This window comes from Nomascus leucogenys, chromosome 16 (assembly GCF_006542625.1).
Source record: "Nomascus leucogenys isolate Asia chromosome 16, Asia_NLE_v1, whole genome shotgun sequence".
Classification (NCBI taxonomy): domain Eukaryota; kingdom Metazoa; phylum Chordata; class Mammalia; order Primates; family Hylobatidae; genus Nomascus; species Nomascus leucogenys.
In genome coordinates, this window is record NC_044396.1 from 44,888,195 (window position 1) to 44,915,863 (window position 27,669).

The 27,669-nt window shown below is 40.4% G+C and overlaps 1 protein-coding gene across 2 annotated transcripts in view; it reads right to left on the reverse strand.

Annotated features, from left to right (window-relative positions):
• Positions 1-20,879: 20,879 nt before the first annotated feature.
• The window catches only part of PLAG1 (PLAG1 zinc finger), a 50,332-nt gene continuing 43,542 nt past the window's right edge, over positions 20,880-27,669 (reverse strand). Inside the window, exon 4 of one of the 2 annotated variants that reach the window (XM_003255987.2) lies at positions 20,880-27,507. In XM_003255987.2, coding sequence (XP_003256035.1) covers positions 26,247-27,507 — 1,261 coding nt within the window. In that variant the 3' untranslated portion in view covers positions 20,880-26,246. The remainder of the gene's footprint in view (positions 27,508-27,669) is intronic. The other variant, XM_003255989.2, reaches the window with a different exon arrangement.

The window sequence follows — 27,669 nt, forward strand, 5'->3', positions numbered from 1 at the left end:
AAGTCCTGCCCCCTTCCAAGTCGGCAGGTGAGAGCACTGCCCTCCTGGGTGCAGCTGCCGCCTCTCAGCCATGGCTGCATACTGGGCATCCCTGTACTCTCTGGGGCCCAGGAAACCCCCCTTCCCCACAGGCTTAGAAGTGCCTGGTCCTGCTGCTTGGCCTCTCCCCGCTCCTGGTGCCAGCTCCAATTTTGGAGCAAAGTTCTGGCTGAGCCCTGGATGCTGTCTGACCCGGCTAGGTGTGCACACACTTGGGGTGGCACTGACACGCCAGCCCCCTGCCGCCTCAGCCTTCTCCAGACGGTCACTGATGAGCTCAGGAGGGAGGCCAAGGGAGTGCTGAGGGTGGGTGCACACAGGTCTGCAGGTGCCCCTTGACCCGAACAGCCTGGGTGTCATGGATGACATGTAGATGGTGGCAGGAGGCAGGCAGGCTCCTGGGTGGAAGGAGGCAGGTCTCTGGTGAAGTCCCTTCAAGCCAGAGACCACCTGAATCATGGGGGTTGGGCTTTCAGTTCTGAGTGGAGTCTGCAGCCTGGAGTGAGAACTTATGGTGCTTCTTCTGGGCCCACTCATGGCTGCCCATGGACAAATCAGCATGCACTTCCTCCCTTCTGAACCCCATAAAAACCCTAGACTCAGTCATACTCACAGAGACAACATGATGACCTGCCTGCTGATAGAAGCTACCCACTCCAGGTCTCCTCTCTGCTGAGGGCTGCACACTGGTCAGGACAACCTCCCTGTGGATAGGAGCTACCCACTGTGGGTCTCCCCTCTGCTGAGAGCTGACACTCGTTGGGATGACTTGCCTGCAGATAGGAGCTATGCATTCCAGGTCTCCTGAGAGCTTTAATGTTGCTCAATAAAGAACCTCTTTGCCTTGCTTACCCTCCAGTTTTCTGCATCCCTCATTCTTCCTGGATGCAGGATAAGAACTTGGGACGTGCCAAATGACAGGACTGAAAAAGCTGTAACACAAACAGGGCTGAAACACACCCCATCACTTGCCATGTTGCAGGTGACAAGAACGAGAGAAGAGCTGCAGAACATCAAGGAGCCCAGACCTAGGAGCTCCATGGGCCAGGATTGTGATACCCTCTTTGGGGCTGTGCAGTTCCTGGCATCTCCAAGCTTCTGGGCACCACCATGTTCCCTGGTGCCGACAGTGGAAGCCACTTGCAGTACGCTTGGTCCAGCTGCAGCCTTACATGGAGCCGGCACCTGTGCCAGTGCCTGGACCTGCCTGCCTCACTGCAGCCAGCATGCCTGGCTGTGTGCAGTGGCCAGACCCCACACTCACTCACACACCCCTTGCCACTCTGTGCCTGGCTCACCTTTTGCAGTCATGGAATCTGGGCTGGTAGCACAAGCCAAGTGCAGCCTGCCAGGCTGAGTGGGTGGAATGAGCCCAGTGGGCCTGAGCAAAACTCGGGCAAAGGCGCCACCAGCCACAGAGGTTTCTGGCTGGCGAAGCAATACCCCAAGGATCCTGTGACACAACCACAGCATGGGTTCAGTGACACACTGAGCCAACTGTGAGTTGGACTTGAGCTAAAACTCCATTGATCACTGGACCTAAGCCTATACTCTGACTGGTGGAGTATAGTGACATATTGGGTTACCTGAAATTAGTGTCAGCTCAAAGCCAATGTCTAGTAGTCTCTGGAAAGTCTAATTATTTCCTTTTCCTCATGCACAGTTACCCTGATAGAAGGCCATAGGTTTTTTTAGGGAAGGCTGGGAAAAAGATTAACAATATAAATTCTTAGCAATGTCTGGGGTCCTTCTTCAAGGAGACTCAGCCTCTTCATTCAAGCGGTTCTGGGCCTGTAAACTGGATCTGTAAGTCTGGGAACTGACTGAGGGGTTGTGACTGTCTGTTTTATAATTCAGTTTAGACTTTTATTCAGGCGACCTATAACTTTTTTGCTATCAGGTAAGAATTTAATAGGCTTCCTATTTCACTTCTAGATTTCATAGGCTTCCTATTTCACTTCTAGACTTCAATCTTATATAAATAACCTGCTTTTCAACAACATAGTTTTGCCCCTTAGCAGGTATCCACTGATGATTCATAGTTGCCAATTCCTGGCTTTGCAATTTCATCATTCTTTCTACAATTATTAGTTGGAATTCTACTTCAATACATATTTGTTTGTTTGTTTGTTTATTTATTTATTTATTGAGACAGAGTCTCGCTCTGTCGCCCTGGCTGAAGGGCAGTGGCGTGATCTCAGCTCACTGCAACCTCCACCTCCCAGGTTCAAGTGATTCTCATGTCTCAGCCTCCTGAGTAGCTGGGATTACATGTGCACACCACTGTGCCCAGCTAATTGATCATTTTATTTTTATGACCATGGCTTCATATATTCTTGTCTTATTCTATGGGTTTTAATCCATTACCATCACTATTTATATTTATTTTTGCCCAAGCGAAGCCAGTGGGTGCCCCTTGAAGTTGGTTTCTGTGTCCTTTTTCACATGTTCTCCCATCATTCTTTAAGGATTTCCTTACTTTCTAGTATAACAATATGTTAGAGGATTGTCTTGTACTTTACTTGCCCCACTCCTAGAAGCAGCCCTGAATGTTTTAGTGGAGAATGGTACTTGGAAACCAAGATTTGGGTATTTAGTGTGCTCATTACTACTAGCTATCACTGCTTCTAAGCCTGCTCAGATGGCAGAGTTAGGAAATACACATATGCATGCTTGTGTGTGTGTATATATACATATATCTCTATGTCACATATATACAAACATTGCTTTTTTAAAAAAATAAGGTTTTTTTCTTTGTGGACAAAATATCCTTTCTTATACAGAATATTAATTAGAAGATTTAAAAATTATTTTCTATTCCTCATTGCCTTTGTTTCATCTGTGCTTCCACTTTTCTTTTTTGCCATTTAGGTCTCTGTCTCCTTCATGTGGAATGTTGCCTGAAACATCCAGTGGTCACTGACTGATTTCATATTTAAGAGTGATGCACAGCCGGGCATGATGGCCCACGCCTGTAATCTCAGCACTTTGGGAGACCAAGGTGGGCGGTTCATGATGTCAAGAGATCGAGACCATCCTGGCCAACATGGTGAAACCCTGTCTCTACTAAAAATACAAAAATTAGCCGGGTGTGATGGCATGTGCCAGTAGTCCCAGCTACTCAGGAGTCTGAGGCAGGAGAATTGCTTGAACCCTGGGAGGCAGAGGTTGCAGTGAGCCGAGATTGTCCCACTGCACTCCAGCCTGGCGACAGAGTGAGACTCTATCTCAAAAAGAAAAAAAGAAAAAAGAAAAAAGAGTGATGCACAAGGGATTATTCCCTATAATGCTGAAATAGTTTATTTAGACCCACCTTTCCATGAAAACAACTACAGATGTTGGGGGAATGTATAAAGAGAAAAATGACTTCTTAAAAGCAACATAAATGGGAATATACATTCATATAACTATTTTGGAGGGAAACTTGGAGAATCAACAAAACTACATATGCACTTACCTTTTGACTCAGCAATCCAGCATCTAGAATTTACCCTGAAGATACATTGCTAACAATGTGAAAATGCATATGCAGTTATTAATTGCAGCATTATTTGCAATTGCAAAATATGTGAAACAATCTAAGTGTCCATACATAGGAGAGTGGTTAAATAAGCTATGCTACATCCACAGAAGATAAAATGATGCAGCAAAATAAATAACAAGGAAGAGTTCTATGGACTGACTTGAAGTGATTTCCAGGATATATTGTTACATGAAAAAGCAAAACATAGAATAATATATATCCCATAATACATCTTTTGTATAAAAAGTGGGGGAGGGGAATAAGAAAATATATATGTTTTGCTTATTTGTGGAAAAAAAAAAAGAAAGAAATTTAGGAAGAATAGACTGGAAACTAATGAGATTGCTTACCAAAGCTGATGGGTAAGATGTGTAGAAAATGTGAGAGTATGAGAATAGGATAAAAATGATGAAGAAGTGGCATTTCTTTGACATAGTTTAAAAATATATTCTGAATGTTAGAACCATGTTAATGTTTCACATACTTAATTAAAGAAAATATACTTAAAGAAAACATCAGCGAGGGCAGGGAATTAAAAAAAAGTAGAACACAAAAACAAATGAACTCAGCTATATTTTATTTTATTTTATTTTTATTTATTTTTTATTATACTTTAAGTTCTAGGGCACATGTGCACAACGTGCAGGTTTGTTACATATGTATACATGTGCCATGTTGGTGTGCTGCACCCTTTAACTGGTCATTTAGCATTAGGTATATCTCCTAATGCTATCCCTCCCCTCTCCCCCAACCCCATAACAGTCCCCGGTATGTGATGTTCCCCTTCCTGTGTCCAAGTGTTCTCATTGTTCAATTCCCACCTATGAGTGAGAACATGTGGTGTTTGGTTTTTTGTCCTTGTGATAGTTTGCTCAGAATGATGGTTTCCAGCTTCATCCATGTTCCTACAAAGGACATGAACTCATCCTTTTTTATGGCTGCAGAGTATTCCATGGTGTATATGTGCCACATTTTCTTCATCCAGTCTATCATTGATGGACATTTGGGTTGGTTCCAAGTCTTTGCTATTGTGAATAGTGCCACAATAAACATATGTGTGCATGTGTCTTTATAACAACATGATTTATAATCCTTTGGGTATGTACCCAGTAATGGGATGGCTGGGTCAAATGGTATTTCTAGTTCTAGATCCTTGAGGAATCGCCACACTGTCTTCTACAATGGTTGAACTAGTTTACAGTCCCACCAACAGTGTAAAAGTGTTCCTATTTCTCCACATCCTCTCCAGCACCTGTTGTTCCCTGACTTTTTAATGATGGCCATTCTAACTGGTGTGAGATGGTATCTCATTGTGGTTTTGATTTGCATTTCTCTGATGGCCAGTGATGATGAGCATTTTTTCATGTGTCTGTTGGCTGCATAAATGTCTTCTTTTGAGTAGTGTCTGTTCATATCCTTCGCCCACTTTTTGATGGGGTTGATTTTTTCTTGTAAATTTGTTTAAGTTCTTTGTAGATTCTGGATATTAGCTGTTTGTCAGATGGGTAGATTGTAAAAATTTTCTCCCATTCTGTAGGTTGCCTGTTCACTCTGATGGTGGTTTCTTTTGCTGTGCAGAAGCTCTTTAATTTAATTAGATACCATTTGTCAATTTTGGCTTTTGTTGCCATTGCTTTTGGTGTTTTAGACATGAAGTCCTTGCCAATGCCTATGTCCTGAATGGTATTGCCTAGGTTTTCTTCTAGGGTTTCTATGGTTTTAGGTCTAACATTTAAGTCTTTAATCCATCTTGAATTAATTTTTGTATAAGGTGTAAAGAAGGGATCCAGTTTCAGCTTTCTATGTATGCCTAGCCAGTTTTCCCAGCACCATTTATTAAATAGGGAATCCTTTCCCCATTTCTTCTTTTTGTCAGGTTTGTCAAAGATCAGATGGTTGTAGATGTACGGTATTATTTCTGAGGCCTCTGTTCTGTTCCATTGGTCTATATCTCTGTTTTGGTACCAGTACCATGCTGTTTTGGTTACGGTAGCCTTGTAGTATAGTTTGAAGTCAGGTAGTGTGATCCCTCCAGCTTTGTTCTTTTGGCTTGGAATTGTCTTGGCAATGCAGGCTCTTTTTTGGTTCCATATGAACTTGAAAGTAGTTTTTTCCAATTCTGTGAAGAAAGTCATTGGTAGCTTGATGGGGATGGCATTGAATCTATAAATTACCTTGGGCACTATGGCCGTTTTCATGATATTGATTCTTCCTACCCAGGTGCATGGAATGTTCTTCCATTTGTTTGTGTCCTCTTTTATTTCGTTGAGCAGTGGTTTGTAGTTCTCCTTGAAGAGGTCCTTCACATCCCTTGTAAGTTGGATTCCTAGGTATTTTATTCTCTTTGAAGCAATTGTGAATGGGAGTTCACTCATGATTTGGTTCTCTGTTTGTCTGTTGTTGGTGTATAGGAATGCTTGTGATTTTTGCACATTGATTTTGTATCCTGAGACTTTGCTGAAGTTGCTTATCAGCTTAAGGAGATTTTGAGCTAAGACGATGGGGTTTTCTAAATATACAATCATGTCATCTGCAAACAGGGACAATTTGACTTCCTCTTTTCCTAATTGAATACCCTTTATTTCTTTCTCTTGCCTGATTGCTGTGGCCAGAACTTCCAACACTGTGTTGAATAGGAGTGGTGAGAGAGGGCATCCCTGTCTTGGGCCAGTTTTCAAAGGGAATGCTTCTAGTTTTTGCCCATTCAGTATGATATTGGCTGTGGGTTTGTCATAGATAGCTCTTATTATTTTGAGATATGTCCCATCAATACCTAGTTTATTGAGAGTTTTAACATGAAGCACTGTTGAATTTTGTCGAAGGCCTTTTCTGCATCTATTGAGATAATCATGTGGTTTTTGTCTTTGGTTCTGTTTATATGATGGATTACGTTTATTGATTTGTGTATGTTGAACCAGCCTTGCATCCCAGGGATGAAGCCAACTTGATCATGGTGGATAAGCTTTTTGATGTGCTGCTGGATTCAGTTTGCCAGTATTTTATCGAGGAGTTTTGCATCGATGTTCATCAGGGATATTCGTCTAAAATTCTCTTTTTTTGTTGTGTCTCTGCCAGGCTTTGGTATCAGGATGATGCTGGCCTCATAAAATGAGTTAGGGAGGATTCCCCCTTTTTCTATTGATTGGAATAGTTTCAGAAGGAATGGTACCAGGTTGTCGTTGTACCTCTGGTAGAATTCAGCTGTGAATCCGTCTCGTCCTGGACTTTTTTTGGTTGGTAGGCTATTAATTATTGCCTCAATTTCAGAGCCTGTTATTGGTCTATTCAGGGATTCACCTTCTTCCTGGTTTAGTCTTGGGAGGGTGTATGTGTCCACGAATTTATCCATTTCTTCTAGATTTTCTAGTTTATTTGTGTAGAGGTGTTTATAGTATTCTCTGATGGTAGTGTGTATTTCTGTGGGATCAGTGGTGATATCCCCTTTATCATTTTTTATTGCGTCTATTTGATTCTTCTCTCTTTTCTTCATTAGTATTGCTAGAGGTCTATCAATTTTGTTGATCTTTTCAAAAAACCACCTCCTGGATTCATTGATTTTTTGAAGGTTTTTTTTTGTGTCTCTATCTCCTTCAGTTCTGCTCTGATTTTAGTTATTTCTAGCCTTCTGCATGTGTTTGCTCTTGCTTCTCTAGTTCTTTTAATTGTGATGTTAGGGTGTCAATTTTAGATCTTTTCTGCTTTCTCTTATGGGCATTTAGTGCTATAAATTTCCCTCTATGCAGTGCTTTAAATGTGTCCCAGAGATTCTGGTATGTTGTGTCTTTGTTCTCATAGCTTTCAAAGAACTTTATTTCTGCCTTCATTTCATTATGTACCCAGTAGTCATTCAGGAGCAGGTTGTTCAGTTTCCATGTAGTTGAGCGATTTTGAGTGAGTTTCTTAATCCTGAGTTCTAGTTTGATTGCACTGTGGTCTGGAAGATGGTTTGTTATAATTTCTGTTCTTTTACATTTGCTGAGGAGTACTTTACTTCCACCTATGTGGTCAATTTTGGAATAAGTGTGATGTGGTGCTGAGAAGAATGTATATTCTGTTGATTTGGGGTCAAGACTCCTGTAGATGTCTATTAAGTGCACTTGGTGCAGAGCTGAGTTCAATTCCTGGATATCCTTGTTAACTTTCTGTCTCATTGATCTGTCTAATGTTGACAGTGGAGTGTTAAAGTCTACCATTATTATTGTGTGGGAGTCTAGGTCTCTTTTTAGGTCTCTAAGGACTTGCTTTATGAATCTGGGTGCTCCTGTATTGGGTGCATATATATTTAGGATAGTTAGCTCTTCTTGTTGAATTGATCCCTTTACCATTATGTAATGGCCTTCTTTGTCTCTTTTGATCTTTGTTGGTTTAAAGTCTGTTTTATCAGAGAGTAGGATTGCAACCCCTCTTTTTTTTTGTTTTCCATTTGCTTGGTAGATCTTCCTCCATCCCTTTATTTTGAGCCAATCTGTTTCTCTGCACGTGAGATGGGTCTCCTGAATACAGCACACTGATGGGTCTCTACTCTATCCAATTTGCCAGTCTGTGTCTTTTAATTGGAGCATTTAGCCAATTTACATTTAAGGTTAATATTGTTACGTGTGAATTTGATCCTATCATTATGATGTTAGCTGGTTATTTTGCTCATTAGTTGATGCAGTTTCTTCCTAGCATCAATGGTCTTTACAATTTGGCATGTTTTTGCAGTGGCTGGTACTGGTTGTTCCTTTCCATGGTTAGTGCTTCCTTCAGGAGCTCTTGTAAGGCAGGCCTGATGGAGACAAAATCTCTCAGAATTTGCTTGTCTGTAAGGGATTTTATTTCTCCTTCACTTATGAAGCTTAGTTTGGCTGGATATGAAATTCTGGGTTGAAAATTCTTTACTTTAAGAATGTTGAATATTGGCCCCCACTCTCTTCTGGCTGGTAGAGTTTCTGCAGAGAGATCTGCTGTTAGTCTGATGGGCTTCCCTTTGTGGGTAACCCGACCTTTCTCTCTCTCTGCCCTTAACATTTTTTCCTTCATTTCAACTTTGTTGAATCTGACAATTATGTGTCTTAGAGTTGCTCTTCTTGAGGAGTATCTTTGTGGCATTCTCTGTATTTCCTGAATTTGAATGTTGGCCTGCCTTGCTAGGTTGGGGACGTTCTCCCGGATAATATCATGCAGACTGTTTTCCAACTTGGTTCCATTCTCCCTGTCACTTTCAGGTACACCAATCAGAAGTAGATTCAGTCTTTTCACATAGCCCCATATTTCTTAGAGGCTTTGTTTGTTTCTTTTTACTATTTTTTCTCTAAACTTCTCTTCTCTCTTCATTTCATTCATTTGATCTTCAATCACTGATACCCTTTCTTCCACTTGATCAAATCGGCTACTGAAGCTTGTGCATGCATCATGTAGTTCTCTTGCCAAGGTTTTCAGCTCTATCAGGTCATTTAAGGTCTTCTCTAGGCTGTTTATTCTAGTTAGCCATTGGTCTAATCTTTTTTCAAGGTTTTTAGCTTCTTTGCAATGGGTTCAAACATCCTCCTTTAGCTTGGAGAAGTTTGTTATTACTGAATGTCTGAAGCCTTCTTCTCTCAACTCCTCAGAGTCATTCTCCATCCAGCTTTGTTCCATTGCTGGTGAGGAGCTGCATTCCTTTGGAGAAGAGGCACTCTGATTTTTAGAATTTTCAGCTTTTCTGTTCTGGTTTCTCCCCATCTTTGTGGTTTTATCTACCTTTGGTCTTTGATGATGGTGACGTACAGATGGGGTTTTGATGTGGATGTCCTTTCTGTTTGTTAGTTTTCCTTCTAACAGTCAGGACCCTCAGCTGCAAGTCTCTTGGAGTCTGTTGGAGGCCCATTCCAGGCCCTGTTTACCTGGGTATCACCAGCGGAGGCTGCCGAACAGCAAATATTGTGGAATGGCAAATGTTGCTGCCTGATCCTTCCTCTGGAAGCTTTGTCTTAGAGGGGCACCTATGAGGTGTCAGTTGGTCCCTACTGGGAGGTGCCTCCCAGTTAGGCTACTCTGGGGTCAGGGATCCACTTAAGGAGGCAGTCTGTCCGTTCTCAGATCTCAAACTCCATGCTGGGAGAACCACTACTCTCTTCAAAGCTGTCAGACAGGGATGTTTAAGTCTGCAGAAGTTTCTACATAGCCTTTTGTTCAGCTATGCCCTGCCCCTAGAAGTGGAGTCTACAGAGGCATGCAGGCCTCCTTGAACTGCAATGGGCTCCACCCAGTTCGAGCTTCTGAGCCACTTTATTTACCTACTCAAGCCCCAGCAATGACAGATGCCCCTACCCCAGACTTGCTGCCACCTTGCAGTTCGATCTCAGACTGTTTTGCTAGCAGTGAGTGAGGCTCTGTGGGCATAGGATCCTCCGAGCCAGGCATGGGATATAATCTCCTGGTGTGCCGTTTGCTAAGGCCATTGGAAAAGCACAGTATTAGGGTGGGAGTGTCCCGATTTTCCAGGTACTGTCTGTCACGGCTTCCTTTGGCTAGGAAAGGGAATTCCCTGACCCCTTGTGTTTCCCGAGTGAGGTGATGCCCTGTCCTGCTTTGGCTCATGGTCCGTGGGCTGCACCCACTGTCCATCAAGTCCCAGTGAGATGAACCCAGTACCTCAGTTGGAAACGCAGAAATCATCCATACTCTGCATCGCTCATGCTGGGAGCTGTAGACTGGAGCTGTTCCTATTCGGCCATCTTGGAACCTCTCGCAAACCCAGCTATATTTTAAACAGATAACATGACTAAACTGAAAGTGATGGGGGGTAACTGTGAACACAGTATTTTGACTACATGTCTTCAGGGTAAAGACCAAAAGAACTGTAAACAAATATTATGCTCTTGTGAGTAGATATGGGTTAGCAATTATGAAGTACTTTTATGTATATTATAAAACTGGGTAAGTAAGTAAATATATTGTGGATAATAAAAACCAGGAGAAGAGAGTTAATATATGAAAAGGGGGAAGGTTAGACTGAACTCTGAATTGTTGTATTAAAATTTGCTGATGCATAACTATGGACTGGTAGAGATATATCTATCTGTATGTATGTATGTATCTCTGTATCTATAGAGATAGATACACACACACATATATACACACGTTTTCTCATATATTCACAAGAAAACTTCAGATCAACATTGCTCATGAACACAGACATGAAAATCCCTAACAAAATATTAGCAAATAAAATCCAGTAGTCCATAAAAAAGGATAATACTGCACAACGAAGTTGGGCTAATCTCAGGAATATAGGGCTGGTTCAGCATTCAAAATCAATCAGTGCAACTCACTATATGAGTAGACTAGATAAGAAAAAACATATCAGTGAATGAAGAAAAAACATTCAACAAAATTCAACATCTACTCATAATTTTAAAAAACTCATACAAATTAGAAGTTGAAAGGAATTTCCTTAACTTAATAAAAGATGTTTATGAAAAACTTCCAACTAACGTCATACTTCATGGTGAGAGACTGAATACTTTCGCTATAAAAATACAGAAAAATGCAAAGGTGTTTTTAATTAACACCTTTACTTAACATCATCTTAGAATTTCTAGCTAGTTCAATAAGGCAAGAAAAAGGAATAAAAGGCATATACAGTGGAAAGCAAGAAAGAAACACAGACACACACACACACACACACACCCACCTGGAACTAATAAGTGAATTTAGCAAGGTCACAGGATATAAGGTTAATATACAAAAGTCAATTTTATTCTTATACATCACCAATAAAAACTGGAATCTGAAATTTAAAAAAATACCATTTACAATAACACTAAAGGAGTACTTAGATATAAGTCTTATAATATATGTGGAAGATTTGTATGTAGAAAACCATACAATACCAATGAAACAAAGATCTAAATGACTGAAGAAAGATACTAAGTTCATGGATTGAAAGACTTAATATTGAAAGGTGTTCATGTTTCCCAAATTATATATGCAACACAACCCAAATAAAAATCCAAAGAAACTTTTTAATGGGTATCAATATGTAGATTATAAAATATATACAATCTATGTAATGTACACAGAACCAAAGGAATAGCCAAGGCAACTCTTAAAAAGGAAAATATACTCGGAAGATGCATGTGTCCTGATTTCAAGACTATTACAGTAATTATGATAGTGTGAGACTGGTGAAATGATAAATACATACATCAATAGAACAGAATAGATAAGCCAGAAATGAACAAGTGGTCCTAAAACAAATGACCATACATTTGCAAAAAAAAAAAAAAAAACCCAAATCACACAAACCTTAAACCTAATATACTTTACATCTTATACAAAAATTAAATCATGGCCTACATGTAAAACATAACACTACACAACCTATAGAAAAAAATCTAGAATATCTTCATGACCTTAATTTTGGTTATAAATTTTTAGATACAATTTCAAAAGCCCAATCCACAAAAGAAAAAAATACATAAATTGGACTTTACAAAAATGGAAAACTTTTGCTTTTTTGGATACTGTTGAAACAGCGAAAAGACCAGCCACAGACTGGGAGAAAATGTTTGCAAATCATTTATCTGATAAAGCATTCATATCTAGAATGCATAAGGAATTCTTAAAACTCAACAATAAAAAAATCAACCTAATACAAAATTAATCCAATACAAAATAGACAAAGGATCTGAACAGATATTTTACTAAAAATGTTTTATGCAGTTGGAAAATAAACATATAAAGGTTCTCACCATCATTTATTATTGGGAAATGTAAATTAAAACAATTAGCTAAAACCCCCTGAGACCAATATCAAAACAGCTTAAGAATGTGGGGCAACAGAAATTCTCATTCATTATTCATGGGAATAAAAATCTGGTACAGCCATTTTGGAAGACAGTATGAAAGTTTGTTATAAAGTTAATCATAGACTTATCTGACCTAGGCATCACACAGAATCTTTGCTACCTACAAAGATCACACACACACACACACACACACACACACACAATCCTTCATTCCTATTGTATATAAAGGCCATAAACCCATAAAAACTGGGAACTTTTTCTGAGAATTAACAGATTTCATAGCTTTTTCAGATGCAGGTATTATAAACCAAGGCAAATAAAATTCACTTTCCAAGTGTATCACACTCCCGGGGCAACTAAATCTCAGATAGAACTTTGTAGTCTTACTGACTTGAAAAATCAGACAATAGAGTTTGGAGGGAAAACAGCAGCTGGAAAGTGGAGGAGGAGATGAGAATCCCAGAAAGCAGAGAGACCCAGAACAGGAGCCAAATTCTGTATATAAACTTTGCCCACATTTCTGTCTGACTCTTGTACCCATACAACGGGCAGACCCCAAGGGGCCAAATTTAGGCTAAAAGAATCTCTATATCAGAGGTTGGGTGAGGCGGCTCATGCCTGTAATCCCAAGCACTTTGGGAAGCCCAGGCAGGTGGATCACCTGAGGTCAGGAGTTCGAGACCAGCCTGGCCAACATGGTGAAACCCCGTCTCTACTAAAAATACAAAAATTAGCTGGGTGTGGTGGCACGCACCTGTAATCGCAGCTACTCAGGAGACTGAGGCAGGAGAATCATTTAAACCTGGGAGGCGGATGTTGCAGTGAGCGAAGACAGTGCCACTGCACTCCAGCCTGGGTGATGGAGCAAGACTCTGTCTCAGAACAAAACAAAACAACAACAACAATAACGAACAGGAACATGTGAGCCATAGACAAGAGAAAAAGCGATCCGTGGGAAGACCTTGGGAAGGAGCAATGGCTGGGATCAGCAGAAAAGGATTTGAAGGTGATACTGAAAGACATAAAAGTACATGCTCACTGAATGAACACATATGAAATCTCAGTAGAGAAAGAGAAATGATAATAAAGAACCAAATAAAGATTATAGCACTTAATCTGCCATCAGAATACATTTAATTAAATGGTCATCCAGAGTTACGGAAAATAATAATGCGAAAGTTTGCTTGCAAAGTATTGGAGTTGTCCGAGAAGTGCCATGGGGGTGTGTGTAGGTGGGGGTGGTAAATGGGTCCATTTGTGAGGAACAGGGTAGAGAAAAGGAGTAGAGAAGAATTAGTGTGTTATGGGGTGTTCTCAATGGAGGAAAATAGTTCGTATTTTCGTCTACAAATAAGAGTCATGTGTGATAAGACTTAAAAAGCAGGGGAAGGCCAGACGTGGTGGCTCACACCTGTAATCCCGGCACTTTGGGAGGTGGAGGCGGACTGATTACCTGAGGTCAGGAGTTTGAGACCAGCCTGGCCAACATGGCGAAACCCCGTCTCCACTAAAAATACAAAAAATTAGCCCGGCGTGATGGCACTCACCTGTAATACCAGTTACTCGGGAGGCTGAGACAGGAGAATGGCTTTAACCCGGGAGGGGAAGGTTGCAGTGAGTGAGATCGTGCCACTGCACTCCAGCCTGGGCAACAGAGCGAGACTCCATCTCAAAAACACAAAAACAAAACAAACAAAAAATAAAAAGCAGGGGAAAAGGGACTGTAGTGATTAAAGAGACTAAAACATACAAAGGAACATCAAAGTTAAAAAGGGGAAGAAGTGGAATGATTAACAACTCTTATCAAACTCAGAAAAATAAGGTAAACGAAAAAGAGAAACCATCCTTAAAGTAATAAGCACAGAGTAAGAGGAATAAAATCAAACAGTCTTAACTATGAATGAACTGAATAAACTCATTAAAGACAAAGACTGATTAGGTGAAAAACTGAAAACCAATAGTAAACTATTACAAACACAAAATTAAAGCAAACAAAGGGTGACCACATCACAAATGATGGTTTAATTTTTTGAGTGTCAGCTTGGTGAAGTCAGACTAGAAGGGCGACAGACATAAGGGAGTCTCCTTTCAGTGGAGATGAAAGACTCCCAGCATGCAAATCCTGTGGCAGCACAGGTGAGACTCTGCAGGGAATAGGCGATTTCCTGGCAATTCCAAGTCCCCAAATGGATCCAAGAACAACTGGAGCATTTGAAGTGAGTGATTGCCTGAGTAAAGATGGGAAGGAGGAACTGCCCAGAGGAAGGGGCGCCTCAAGCACCATCCGCCTTTTAGAGAGCAGGTTGAACTCCCCATAGTTAAGCTCTTCCAGAACGGCAAGAAAATGAGCCCCATCCTCCACCCTCCTCCCCACCCAGCCAGTCTTTCTAAAGCTAGAATAACTTGAGTTCCAAAGGCCAATAAATTCAGGAAAAAGGAAACTAGGGACCGATTTCACATATTGATACGGAGTCAAATGTTTAAACAAAGTATTAGCATAGAGAATCCAGTAATGTGTCGACAAGAAGCAGATAGTTCCCGGAATGCCAACCTGTTTCAACAAAGATGGAAACACCAATAAACGAAAAGTAGAAAAACCTATATAGACGCGTCAACAGATGCTGAAAAGGCATTTCCTAGAAGTCGGCAGCCAAACTTGGTAATTCTTGCATGTGATAAAGGCGACCGTCTGTTCTGCTCGGAGGGGGTTTCCTAACAGGAGGGGCCGGATGCAGGCGTCACATCCACGCCGCCCCAGGTCGTACACCTAGGCCGTCCGGGCTGTCCCAGAGCCGCAGGCCCCGCACCGTCCGCGTCCTCGGCGCGGAGCCCGCAGCCAGCTGCGGCCGAGACCCGCGCGCCCGGAAAGCGGCGCAGCGGACGCCGGAGAAGGCTGGTGGGTACAGACTGCCCCCGGGCCGGAGCGCCCACGCAGGGCGAGCTGCGCACCGCAGAGAACTGCGGTGGGGGCGCCAGGCCGCCTTGCTCCGCCCCTGAGCGGAGCGCCCCGGCCCAACCCCCTGAGGGAGGAGGGTCCAGGTGCCGCCGACTCTTAGCCCCTGGCCCGGCATCCGCCCGGCGGGTTCTGGCACTCCTCGCTGGTAAGCCCCGTTATTTCGTGCGCAGTGTTTACAGAATATAAGTTTCTTCAGGAAACGATGTTATAGGAGAAACGCCTGGATTTTCCCCAAACTATCAGACAGTATCTTAACTATCAAAAAAAAATTCATTTCACTTAACGTGGGGAATGAGACACCAATGCCTATCGCCATTGTATTTTCTTGGAGGTTTTAGTAAATGTAATAAAACAAGAACATGAAATAACTGGCATGGACACTATAAAAATACTGTATTACTTTTGCTCTAAATTGCTCCCCAAACTGGATTTTCCAACTTGAACTCCATAGCACCTTGTTCTGTGGTTCCATGTATGTTTCCAAAGGGTTAACAGGAGTCTTTTATTCCTTTCTGTGGGTGGGGGTGGGGGTGGGGGTGGGGGCAGAGCAGGGAGAGGGAGAGGGAGATAGGAACTTGATATGTCAACCCTAGCCACTTTTATGTTTATCAAATAGCCATTGAGAACATTTATATTACATTAGCATCAATCACTTTCAAAAACACTTATTCACTAGCAAATTATCAATAATTTAGATTTAACCAAGTTATTGGTGACTCCTTATCACTACGTTTATCTTCTGCTTTCTGGAGATGTCCATATTGATTCGATTTTTACTTCTCTGGGTTATTTGTAATTAAAAAAATACAAAGTATACTTTCTGAATCCTTACGTATCAGAACTCGTCTTTTGCTTCAACACCTGGTTGATAACTTCCACACCTGGCTCCACTGACTTCTTTGTGTTTCAGGTAAGTCTCATTCTCTTTCAAATTGTAGGTCGCTGGGACCTGTGTATTTTTTCTTTTTATCCGTCTAATTCAGAGCTTAATGAGCCTTTGAAGTTCAAAGGATGATTAGAATCTTCAATGGCTCCCTAGTTTTGGTCCATTGTAGGGAAAGCATTTAGTGATGATGTACTTGTGAAGAGACAGTACACGTGTACTATCTCCTCACGCTGATGCAGAAAACCAGAACAAAAGGAAGTTTAAGGATGATTACACACTCTTCAGGGTATAACAAACTTTTCCACAGAACAGGGATGTCCCATGTCAAAATTATTTTACTAATTTCTAGTGTCAAATTTCGAAAAAGTTTTTTAAAAGTCTCCTAAATCTTAAATGGTTGAGTCTTTCAGGGAAGCACTGTTTGTCATTCATCCAACAAATACTTGATTATCTGCCCTTTGCTTGGAACTATGTGGATAGGGCTTTGCCCTCAAGTACTAGAAAAAATATTATTCTGAGATGATCTAATCAACTGTATGTGGACAGGGTTTTGCCCTCAAGTACTAGAAAATATATTATTCTGAGATGATCTAATCAACTGTAATATATGTTTAGAGGGAAAATAAATTACTGTTCAGTGAATGAGACCAGAAGGCTTTGTGGAAGAGAGGTAATTTAAAAAGGGGTGGAGGATGGATAATGAGTAAGATTTTGGCATGTGGAATTCTTGTGCAGAAGGAGAAATCCAGCATTCCAGAGATGGTGGACAACTGGAGGTGAAGGGACAGATAAGCACAGGCTCCAGTATAAGGAACAGGAAAAGGAGTACGGAAGAATTAGTGTGTTATGGGGCGTTCTCAATGGAGGAAAATAGTTCGTATTTTCGTCTACAAATAAGAGTCATGTGTGAGCCGGGCGCGGTGGCTCATGCTTGTAATCCCAGCACTTTGGGAGGCCGAGGCGGGCGGATCACGAGGTCAGGAGATCGAGACCACGGTGAAACCCCGTCTCTACTAAAAATACAAAAAATTAGCCGGGCGTGGTGGCGGGCACCTGTAGTCCCACCTACTTGGAGAGGCTGAGGCAGGAGAATGGCGTGAACCCGGGAGGCGGAGCTTGCAGTGAGCCGAGATCGCGCCACTGCACTCCAGCCTGGGTGACAGAGCGAGACTCCGTCTCAAAAAAAAAAAAAAAAAAAAAAAAAAAAACCGAAAAAAACAGTCATGTGTGATAAGACTTAAAAAGCAGGGGAACGCCTCCTTCCTTCCTTCCTTCCTTCCTTCCTTCCTTCCTTCCTTCCTTCCTTCCTTCCTTCCCTCCTTCCCTCCTTCCCTCCTTCCCTCCTTCCCTTCTTCTTTCTTTTTTTCCCTCTGTGGCCCAGGCTGGAGTATAGTCGGCTCGCTGCAGACTCCCTGCCTCCAGCTCCCATGATTCTCCTGCCTTGGCCTGTGGCCTACCTGGAATTGCCGGCGCGCGCCACCACCCCTGCCTGGTTTTTCTCCTTTGGCTGGAGGCGCGGTTTCGCCATGTTGGCCAGCCTGGTCTCCAGCTCCTGACCTTGAGTGCTCTGCCCGCCTTGGCCTCCCGAGGTGCTGGGACTGCAGACGGAGTCTCGCTCACTCGGTGCTCGGTGTTGCCCGGGCTGGAGTGCGGTGGCGTGGTCTTGGCTCGCTGCAGCCTCCGCCTCCCAGCCGCCTGCCTTGGCCTCCCAGGGTGCTGGGATTGCAGCCTCTGCCCGGCCGCCGCCCCGTCTGGGATGTGAGGAGCGCTTCTGCCTGGCCGCCCCATCTGGGAGGTGAGGAGCGCCTCTGCCCAGCCGCCACCCCGTCTAGGAAGTGAGGTGCGTCTCTGCCTGGCCGCCCATCATCTGGGAAGTGAGGAGCGCCTCTGCCCGGCCGCCCGTCTGGGAAGAAGTGAGGAGCGCCTCTGCCCGGCCGCCCCGTCTGGGAAGAAGTGAGGAGCCTCTCTGCCCCGCCGCCCCGTCTGGGAAGTGAGGAGCGCCTCTGCCCGGCCGCCCAGTCTGGGAAGTGAGGAGCGCCTCTGCCCGGCCGCCCCGTCTGGGAAGTGAGGAGCGCCTCTGCCCGGCCGCCCATCGTCTGGGATGTGAGAAGCGCCTCTGCCCGGCCGCCCCGTCTGGGAAGAAGTGAGGAATGCCTCTGCCTGGCCGCCCTGTCTGGGAAGGGAGGAGCACCTCTGCCCGGCCTTCCCGTCTGGGAAGTGTACCACGGACGCCAGACACAATGTGGGGGCTCGATGTGGTGGCTCACGCCTGTAGTCCCAGCACTCTAGAAGGCCGAGGAGGGTTGATCACTTGGGGCTAGGAGTTTGAGACCAGCCTGGCCAACATAGTGAAACATATGAAAAATACAACAGACAAACCAACCAACCAACCCAGCAACAACAAAACAGGTCTACCCTGGAGTCATACTCTTAATTTTTTCTATTTTCCTCCCTTTCTGATCCTTTATCCCACTTTCTTTTTCTTCCTCTTCCTTCTCCTTCTTCTTTGTCAAATAGAGGATTGAGTTATTATCATTGATCCATACAAAGTCCTTCTCTAATTTATTTTCTTTAATTCCCACCCCCCATTTCTATTCCCTGTCTTCCCATGTGCAACCTTCCTAATATGTTTGATATGCATCTTTTTGTTTGTATGTATTTTTAGAAAATGTTTATTGTTTTGTGTGCAAAAAAAAAAAATTAATAAAAAAAAAGCAGGGGAAGGCCGGACGTGGTGGCTCACACCTGTAATCCCGGCACTTTGGGAGGTGGAGGCGGACTGATCACCTGAGGTCAGGAGGGTGATCCCATAAGAGGGTGACTCCATAAGATAATGATGGAAAAAGGCAGAGGAGGAAATGGGCAGGTACTATTAAAGATGGAGGAACATTTTCAGGGTCACTGACTAACTCAATAAAGCTAGCATATAGGAATAAATATGGACATATATAAAAGAATTTATGACAAAATAAAAAAGTAGCACTTTACCACTGCAAAAAAAATAATTTAACTCAGAAAGCTGGGGATGAGTTGAACTTACTGGCTGGAAGTTATTAAACAATATGGTCTTCAAGACACTTACAGGGTTTATATTTGTTACAGCCACTGATCACCATTAATTCTGGGGTGGGAAAAGCCGACTTAACTTAAAAATCTTTAAATAGGGCATCATGGCTTAGGTTATTAACTTCCTTACACAATGAACATTCCTAGGTCATGAGAATCTGTTTACAGGAACCTGCTTAAAAATATCAGGTGTGTGTGAATCCTAATAACAGATCAATTATTGTTAGAAACAGCAGTTTACTAACATTATTCCAGTAAGACTACTAGCTGCACTAGCAACACTTTGAAAGGAGCCTCAAGAAATTATTAAAGTTCTCTAATGACAAATAGAATAAACCAAAAGTAATACCTTTCCAATAATTCTAATACCATAAAGCAGAAAATCTTACGTGAGGGGCCTTTACTCTTCCCACTCTCATTCTCTCAAAACCCTAAGACCTTGACTCAGGTGTTATTTTAAAGGGACTATCTGCCTGTTTAAAAAAAAGATTCAAATTTATAGAATTTTCCACTTGTGCACTTATAATACACATTGGTTTACATTTAAAGTTATCTATTGAGTAAAGCAAAGTTAGCCTGTTTACATAAAAAAATTGTTAATTTTCATCTGCAATAATGGCAGTCAAAGACTACAGTAAAGAAGATATTCTGTGCACTCCTTCATGGATACAGTCTCCATCAAGCACCGTGCTCTTTTCCCACTCCTTTTCTCAAGCAGACAGAACCTGGGAATTTATGTGCTATGCTGTTAACAGTGTATCAGGGAGAAAAGTGTTTTCATTTCCTTTAAGGTAAAACTAGCTCCTCCAAAGAATGGCAGACGTATTCTGAAAAAGGCAAAAAGGCACAAGTGTTTTCCTTCTGTGAAGTCCTTGAACGATTTCATACGAATTTAAAACATATTTAGTGTTAATTCTAAGAATATAGAAATACTGCATTAATTTGCAGAAATTAAACAAGTGAAAAGAGGAAGGACTTGCCACACTGGAATTATGTTCATTTTCTTTACCCCTCTGAAAATAGGAAAGTCAAAAAGGTAAGGGAAGAATTTTTCCTATTATACTGAAAGAGGTGCTATGAGATACATAACAAATTATTTCTACAGTTGGTTCCTGGAAAGGTATTAACCGAATTTTTAGAATTAATACCTGTCTCGGAAGCTGTGTTGCTGACCATTTAGCAGATGAGTTTTAGCTGAAATATGTGTGTGATTGCCATTTTGGTCCACATAAATTGTCAAGGGAGCTTTCTTCAGCAAAATTTTAGGCAAATAGCCCAAAGGGAACTCTGAAAGAATAATTTTAGTACTGACAAACGTAAGTCTTAAATAAATGCTAAATACCAATTTTTTCTCCCAGAAACAAGCAACTAATATCCTTTCTTGAATTCTAAACTCACCTGGATTCAAGTTTTGATGCATCATCTTTTGACTTTTTTATTTAAAATTTCTATCCTTCCTCTAAAGATACAAAAGTTTTAAAACCAAAAACCTAGATTTTACATTTCAATAATATTGTCCTAGAACCAGCTATTAGACTATTAATCAAATAAGAAAATACTTATAATTTGAAGAAAAAATGTGATAGCAAATAGAAAATTATCATCTATTAAGATTTCAGGAAGATCTACATTATCTAAAGCCATTCTATAATTTTATTCATATATTTTGTGGAATTCACATATCTTATTCTTACAGCAAACATAACACTGTAGGCCACAAGAAGCTGCAGTACTATTGTTTAATTAGCAGCAAATTAATATTTTAAATCTGGTATATGGACAATAAATAGTCTGCTTCTTTGGATGTGAATGTTTAAAATGTAGTATCACTGCAGCTTCATAATGTGATTGCTATTTTACAGAGCTTATACACACACAAAAAATATGATCTTTGTCTATATTTTATACAAATACAACAGTAGTTTGTGAATACATTTTAAGTACATGATATACATGATAAGCCACTTGATTTCCCAATATTACAGAATAGCAATTTTAAATGCAATAAAAATATACAAAATTCGGCCTGGAATGCAGATTTTTTTTCTTTTCTATTTTGACTCAAAACTTTATCATTAGAACATTTTTAGAATACTAGTCCAAACACTTTTTCATTAGCTAAAAATACAATTTCAGCAGTCCAGCTTATGTTCAGATATGATGCAATCCGTTTCCTAATGGATTCCCAGTTTTTGTTAAATTCAAAGGGCTGTTAGTAACATACAGCATGTTCTTCACTCCACACCCTATTACAAAGCCCACTTTCCATTCTGAGTTACAGTCACCTTGTGGACAAATGCTGGGTTTGTTCTGGTAACATTTGCATGTCCGAGATCTCCTTTTGCAAGTGCACATGAATACATTGTGGTGGTGTAAAAGTTTAAAGACAAATTAAGTCACAGTATAAAAATATATTGTACACTTTTACACCTAATGTAGTCCTTTTTCTATGGATAAAAAAATACGACTGCATGAGACAGAGAAGTTTGTAGCACCATGAAGAGTTGTAGCCCAAGTTACATTAGCAGCATGATCCAACATAATATTGAAGGAGTGTTTCTGAGAACATAAACATTCATTCTGGTTCATCTGTACCACTGAAGCTTATACAATGAAGTGTTTTATACATTAGCAATAGTTCTGTGTTATTTCTAGGCTAGATAACATCAAAAGACACTGCCTTCCATCCTCAGAGGGTTGACAACATCATAGAAAGGCCCTAAGTGCAATCTGAGTGTGCCTTCACCAATGCTGCTCACATGATCTTCTTTTCTATGATCCCAAAGGAGCTGCCTATGGGCTTTTAGCACAAAACTACACAACTTATGTAGATCTGTGTGATCACAACAGACTATCTGTGTTGTAGACATGGCTGCTGACACAGTGTGAGAAAAACAAGACAAATTCAACTTAGGCACACGTTTACCAGAACTAACAGCCAGCCATCACTAATGACGAATACTAAACATTTAAAAGATCTCCTCCAATGTCACATGGATCTCAGTAGGCTAGAAGCAACTCGGGTGAACTGGTATTTTTTAACTTACGTACTGGGAAGACAGTGTGCTTTGAGACGCGTAAACCTTGTAAAAAAATAAACCATTGTAAAACCTTATGAAAAGACACACACTGATTCTGTGCAATATAGCAAATTGATAAGAAAACACTGTAAAAATGTACCTGTTTAAAATACCATCTACCATTTTTGTACACAAAGCATTATATATCAAAGGCCTACATATATATCATCTAATGGCACTTGAATTATAATAAGTCTTAAAATAAAAGGCATAACCTATAAGAAAGTTTCTGTAAAGGTTTAGATTCATTTTGAAAGTGCTATATCTTGTAATATGTGTAGTATAGAGGTTGACCAAGCTCTATTTTTTTAAAAAAATTGGCCTATAATATGTGTATTGCTCACTAGATGAACGATCCTGAAAATATGTACTCTTTAACATTCATTATTAGCTTAATAAAGCAATCGGCTCTGGCTCATGTTTCAGTCAGTATATGGTTTTTAAAAACCGCTACTGTCCAAATTAACACAATATATCACTATATTCCACAAATGACTAAGAAAAATAAAGCACAAGCAACAAATAGGCAAAAATACACATCTTGAAAGAAACATTAAATGAAATAAAAAAGTTGCACACAGAGTGATGCATAATCAGCCAGGACAATTGAAGTTTTAAAAAACTGAACGTGGTAATAGGATTTTAAAATGAAAGTTTTGACAGTGATCGATAACTATAAAGGTACTTGTATACATCAATGGATAGCATTGCTTACAGTGCCAAGATCCTTCCACACTCACACTTCCGTGTTTGGTGACCTAATTTGTACACACATGTGGAAGTGAAACTGAATGAGGTTCAATATCTTGTCTGAGGTCCAAATTCTAAACTACTTTTATTTAATGTTAATCCCTTTTTTTTTTTTTTTTTTTTTTTTAACCAAGCTAAGGCACTACCAGAAATTTCAAGGATAATGATTCTGGCCACTAGAGAATGAAAACAGCATTGGCAATATTTATTTTTAATCATATCTTGTTGACATAGAAATAAACAATCTTTTTCTAGGAAAAGAAGCCAATTCTGTGTTACATCCTTGTTAGAACATTGTGCAATTCAAATAAGCGAGTCTGCCTCATCTTTAATAGAAATTCTCTCAAAAAGGGTTTAGTGACCACTACAGTCAATTTTAAAAACAAATTAGCTGAATTCCCTCTTACTCTGAAGTGTTATTTCAAGTCTGTGGGGGCGGGAACAGGCAAAGAGGTGTACACATGAAAATTAAGACTCCACAATTTTAACACTGGTGCCCTGAAAGATGTGCCTCCATGTATTTGAATTTCATGCAGGGCAAGATTTAAGTATGTGTGTGTGTGTGTGTGTGTGTATGTGTGTGTATATATATATATATATATACACACACACACACACATATATATACATATACACACACATACATACATATATATACATATATGGCGCTATTCCCCATTTCCAAAATGCTTTACTTAATAAATCCTGGTACTCCCTTTTTTAAATTAGCAGTGAATACAGCCTACTAAGGCCAATGTCTCAGTTCACTAATTTGATAACTTCTTAAGTATATTTTAAACAGAATAAAGTAGTGCTTCCACACTTGCTATTTGTGATTTCTATTTAAAAATAGGTTTTCTATTTGTGCTCTGTCACCAATTTTTTTCCTTTTATATGGTGATTAAAGCAATATTGAACACTAATCATTCAACTAAAGATTTAGGTAAGCAATCTGTTTCATAGAAACTAAAGGAAGCAGTAATGAAGCAGAGCGAAAAGCCTACTTTCAGAACAAATATTCTCCTAACTAAAAGCTAGGAGCAGTTTGAGAAATTTAAAAATGTACTTCCTTATTAACATATATAATTTTAATGCCTTTGGAACACACTTTTTTAATAAATGTAATTTTTCATAATAAAATTTAAATACATAAGTATAAAAACTACTGCTCCTAGGATTAAAAAAATATAGGAGCATGATAAAATATCAGGAGCCAAAGCTCCTTCAGAGAGCAACTTTGATTCTATGAAGTGCGGTATGTGTGTGTGTGTATTATATATATATATATTGAAGCCCCCATTTACATTATTACAATTTACATTTCTCCACAAATTATACTACTCCCAAATATTTTAAATAACGTATTATATTCAGTAATCTGCACTCATTTTTAGAAATTCTTGGTAAACATTGCAATCTGCAGTGATAACTGGCCCTACAAAAAGGAAAGAAGTTTCCATATAGGGCTAATGAGTGCTCAGAAATATTTTTGTTTTTTTTTAAAGAGATATATACTCTTCTAAAAACCTCCCACCCTTGCCCCCATCCCCAGTGGAGACGGTCCCAAAATAAGGTGTTAACAAGTGCTTAATAGATATGTTTCTTAGGTTAATGTCCCAACTGACCCTTAGAAAAATATATTAATTAGACCTTTAAGAAGATTATGTTGGTTGTCTAACGTGAGGAAAAGCCTATAATTATTCAGTGAATATAATATATTCTCAATTGTTATTTCCATGTTAACCAAGACAGGTTTGTTTTACTTTACTTTGTTACTCTCTAGAAACTCAACTTATTTGCAACACTCCTATCATTTCCCAGAGATGCATGAAAGTGGGATTTTACTGTATATATTTCTAGTCACTTAAAACTTTGTGGTAGTTCCTCAGGTAGTTTTCTAATGCATTTCACTTCAAATTCTCCATCCAAAATATTGCAAAGACAGATGGATTCACATTGAATCAGGAAGATAACATGGGAGTAGGACTGTTGTTTTTGTTTTCTGCTTTTGGTTCTTAAGGGAAAGAAAAATGTATCACATTCAGCAAGAAATGACATAAGCGATATGCTTTTACTTTACTTCTAAAAAGTCCAGTTTTTAACCCTGGCTACAGGGGCCATGATCCCTAGACAAGTTCCCAAATGTAACCATGTGCTTCACGTCTATCTTCCTGCTTAGAAGTCTGTCACCCACAGAGGCTGAGTCAATCCACTGTGGGATAAACACACCTCATGGCTGCAGTTCCACAGTGGCTCCAGATGATGGACTAACTGTGGACCAACAATGAAAATAAATTGCTGGCTGCACTTGACCCACCCCTTGGATGTGAAAGGTGGAAAAGATTAAAGAGATCTACCTATATTTCGACTCTGAAGACCCCAATGCCATACGCTACTACTATTATTAAATGAAAAGATAACATGTTAGGAAGGATGAAACACAACAAAACATCCTGTGTACTAATTTAGGGCCAACTATTAAGTGACACGAAATGCCATGTCACCTAACAAAGAGTCTCTTTTTGCTATAAATACTGATGCTTTGTGTTTAGGGTTTGTTTTCCTTAAAGGCTCATAATAAAGATGGCAAATATTTTAGCCAGACAATAGTGAGTCTTCAGAATATACTGATCTGAAATTATGGTGTATCTAACAAACATTTATTATCTTCCCAAACTGGACTCTTAATTCATTTGAAGCACTTGATTATTAATCCATTTAGAAGCTAGTAAGAAAATTTAAACCCTTGAGTTATTCACAAACATTTTATACAATTTACATTCTATTGCTAAATTTTTTAATGAGCCAGATGTCAAAAGGTAGAGCCACTGTTATTAGACAAAAATGAAAATTTTAAGATCTAAAAGTAATTTGAAAATGGGATTTGTAAAAGTTTACTACTAATAATGGCTTTCCTACATGAAAAAAAAAGTCTTAAAATATGACAATTGGCAGTGAATCAGGACAAAATACCCAGGTAAACTTAACTGAACACAAATGGTTCCAAAGCTCATTTTAAAAGCTAGTTTCTATTTTATACTGGCTTAATGAAAATTTGTATTATACAAAAGCAGAAATTTTTATACTGTTTTAAAGTAGGCACTAAAATAAAAATGGTCATCTAGGGCACGGCTACACATACATTTCTGTAATGAATCCATGTCCCAGAATCCTACTGAAAAGCTTGATGGAAACGTGGGAGGGTGGTACTTGTGCTTAAACTGCTGGTGAAAGCTGCTGACAGTGAGTGCAGAGACCCAAGCCCTATAGTGTTTGCAGGATCCTGAAGATCCTGTGTTTGTGGGGGGAGCTGGGAAACAGAAGAATGTGCTTCTTCCTGGGAATAGCTCATTCCAAGGCTCCCCACTGATAGAGGATTATAGGGAGGACCGTTTAAAGGTATGAAATTAAACAACTGAGAAAAATCCAATGCTGGTGTGTTTAGGGGGTCACTGATGGAGATAGAGCTTTTGGATAGGGAGAGGTCTCCTGCACCATCATCTAGGGACCCAATCTGAGGATCCAACCCTAGCTTAGATGATGACGATGCTTGAGAATCTTGGGATGAAGAGGGCACGCCACCTTGTAACTCCATCAGGTAACTCTCAATTTCCCCCTTTAATGGCTGTTCTTTTTCAGGAATAGAAATTGCATATGAGGTAGAACTGAACGGATATTTGAAAGAAAGGTGGTGAGAGGGATGAACAGTGTCCATATCTATTGGGCATGTCATTCCCAACGGTAAAGTTGTGATCATTTGGTGGGCAGATCCCGAGCTCTGCATGGACTGAAATGGAGTGTTGTAGAGGTTTAACTGCAAAGTGTTTGTGAATGGCTTTGATAAGAGTTCACTGGAAGGTAAGGACATCACCGGAAGGAGCTCGTCTTTTATAGGCACAGACACATTGCAGGTAAATGGGTCGAGGAAATCCACTGGTTCTGTTTTGACCTTCAGAAGCTCTTGATTGTGACTCTTCTTCATATGTCGAGTCAGGTGATCCTTTCGCCCGAATCTCTGTGCACAATACTGACAGAGGAAGTCCTTTCTTCCAGTGTGCACCACCATGTGTCTCCGGACATCCTTTCGGGTGTAGAACCGGCGATCACAATGTTCGCACTGGTGCTTTTTTTCTTTAACCCCACCAGACGACTTGCCTGCATGAGATTTAAGGTGCTCCAAAAGCACTCCCGTGCTTTCAAAAGTTTGCAAACATACCTTACAGGTGAGGTCACCACTTGTTGCGGCATGCAAGGCCAAGTGACGTTTAAATCCAAGCTTGGTATTGTAGTTCTTGCCACATTCTTCGCACTTAAACGTCTCTTTGTTAGGGTCGTGCGTATGGAGGTGATTCTTCAGATGATCTTTCCGGTGAAACATTTTCTCACAATAATTACACTTGTGGGTTTTCTCAGGAGAATGAGTAGCCATGTGCCTTGAAACACAGATATAATCTATAAGTAGTTATTATGACAAAAATGGCATGTATTCACTTTTCAAATGGAAGCTAAACTACTATGCTAACACAGAATTCCCTTAGTAATGGAAACTGTTTAACTTAATATATACCACAAGGATAGTTAATATACCTAATTAC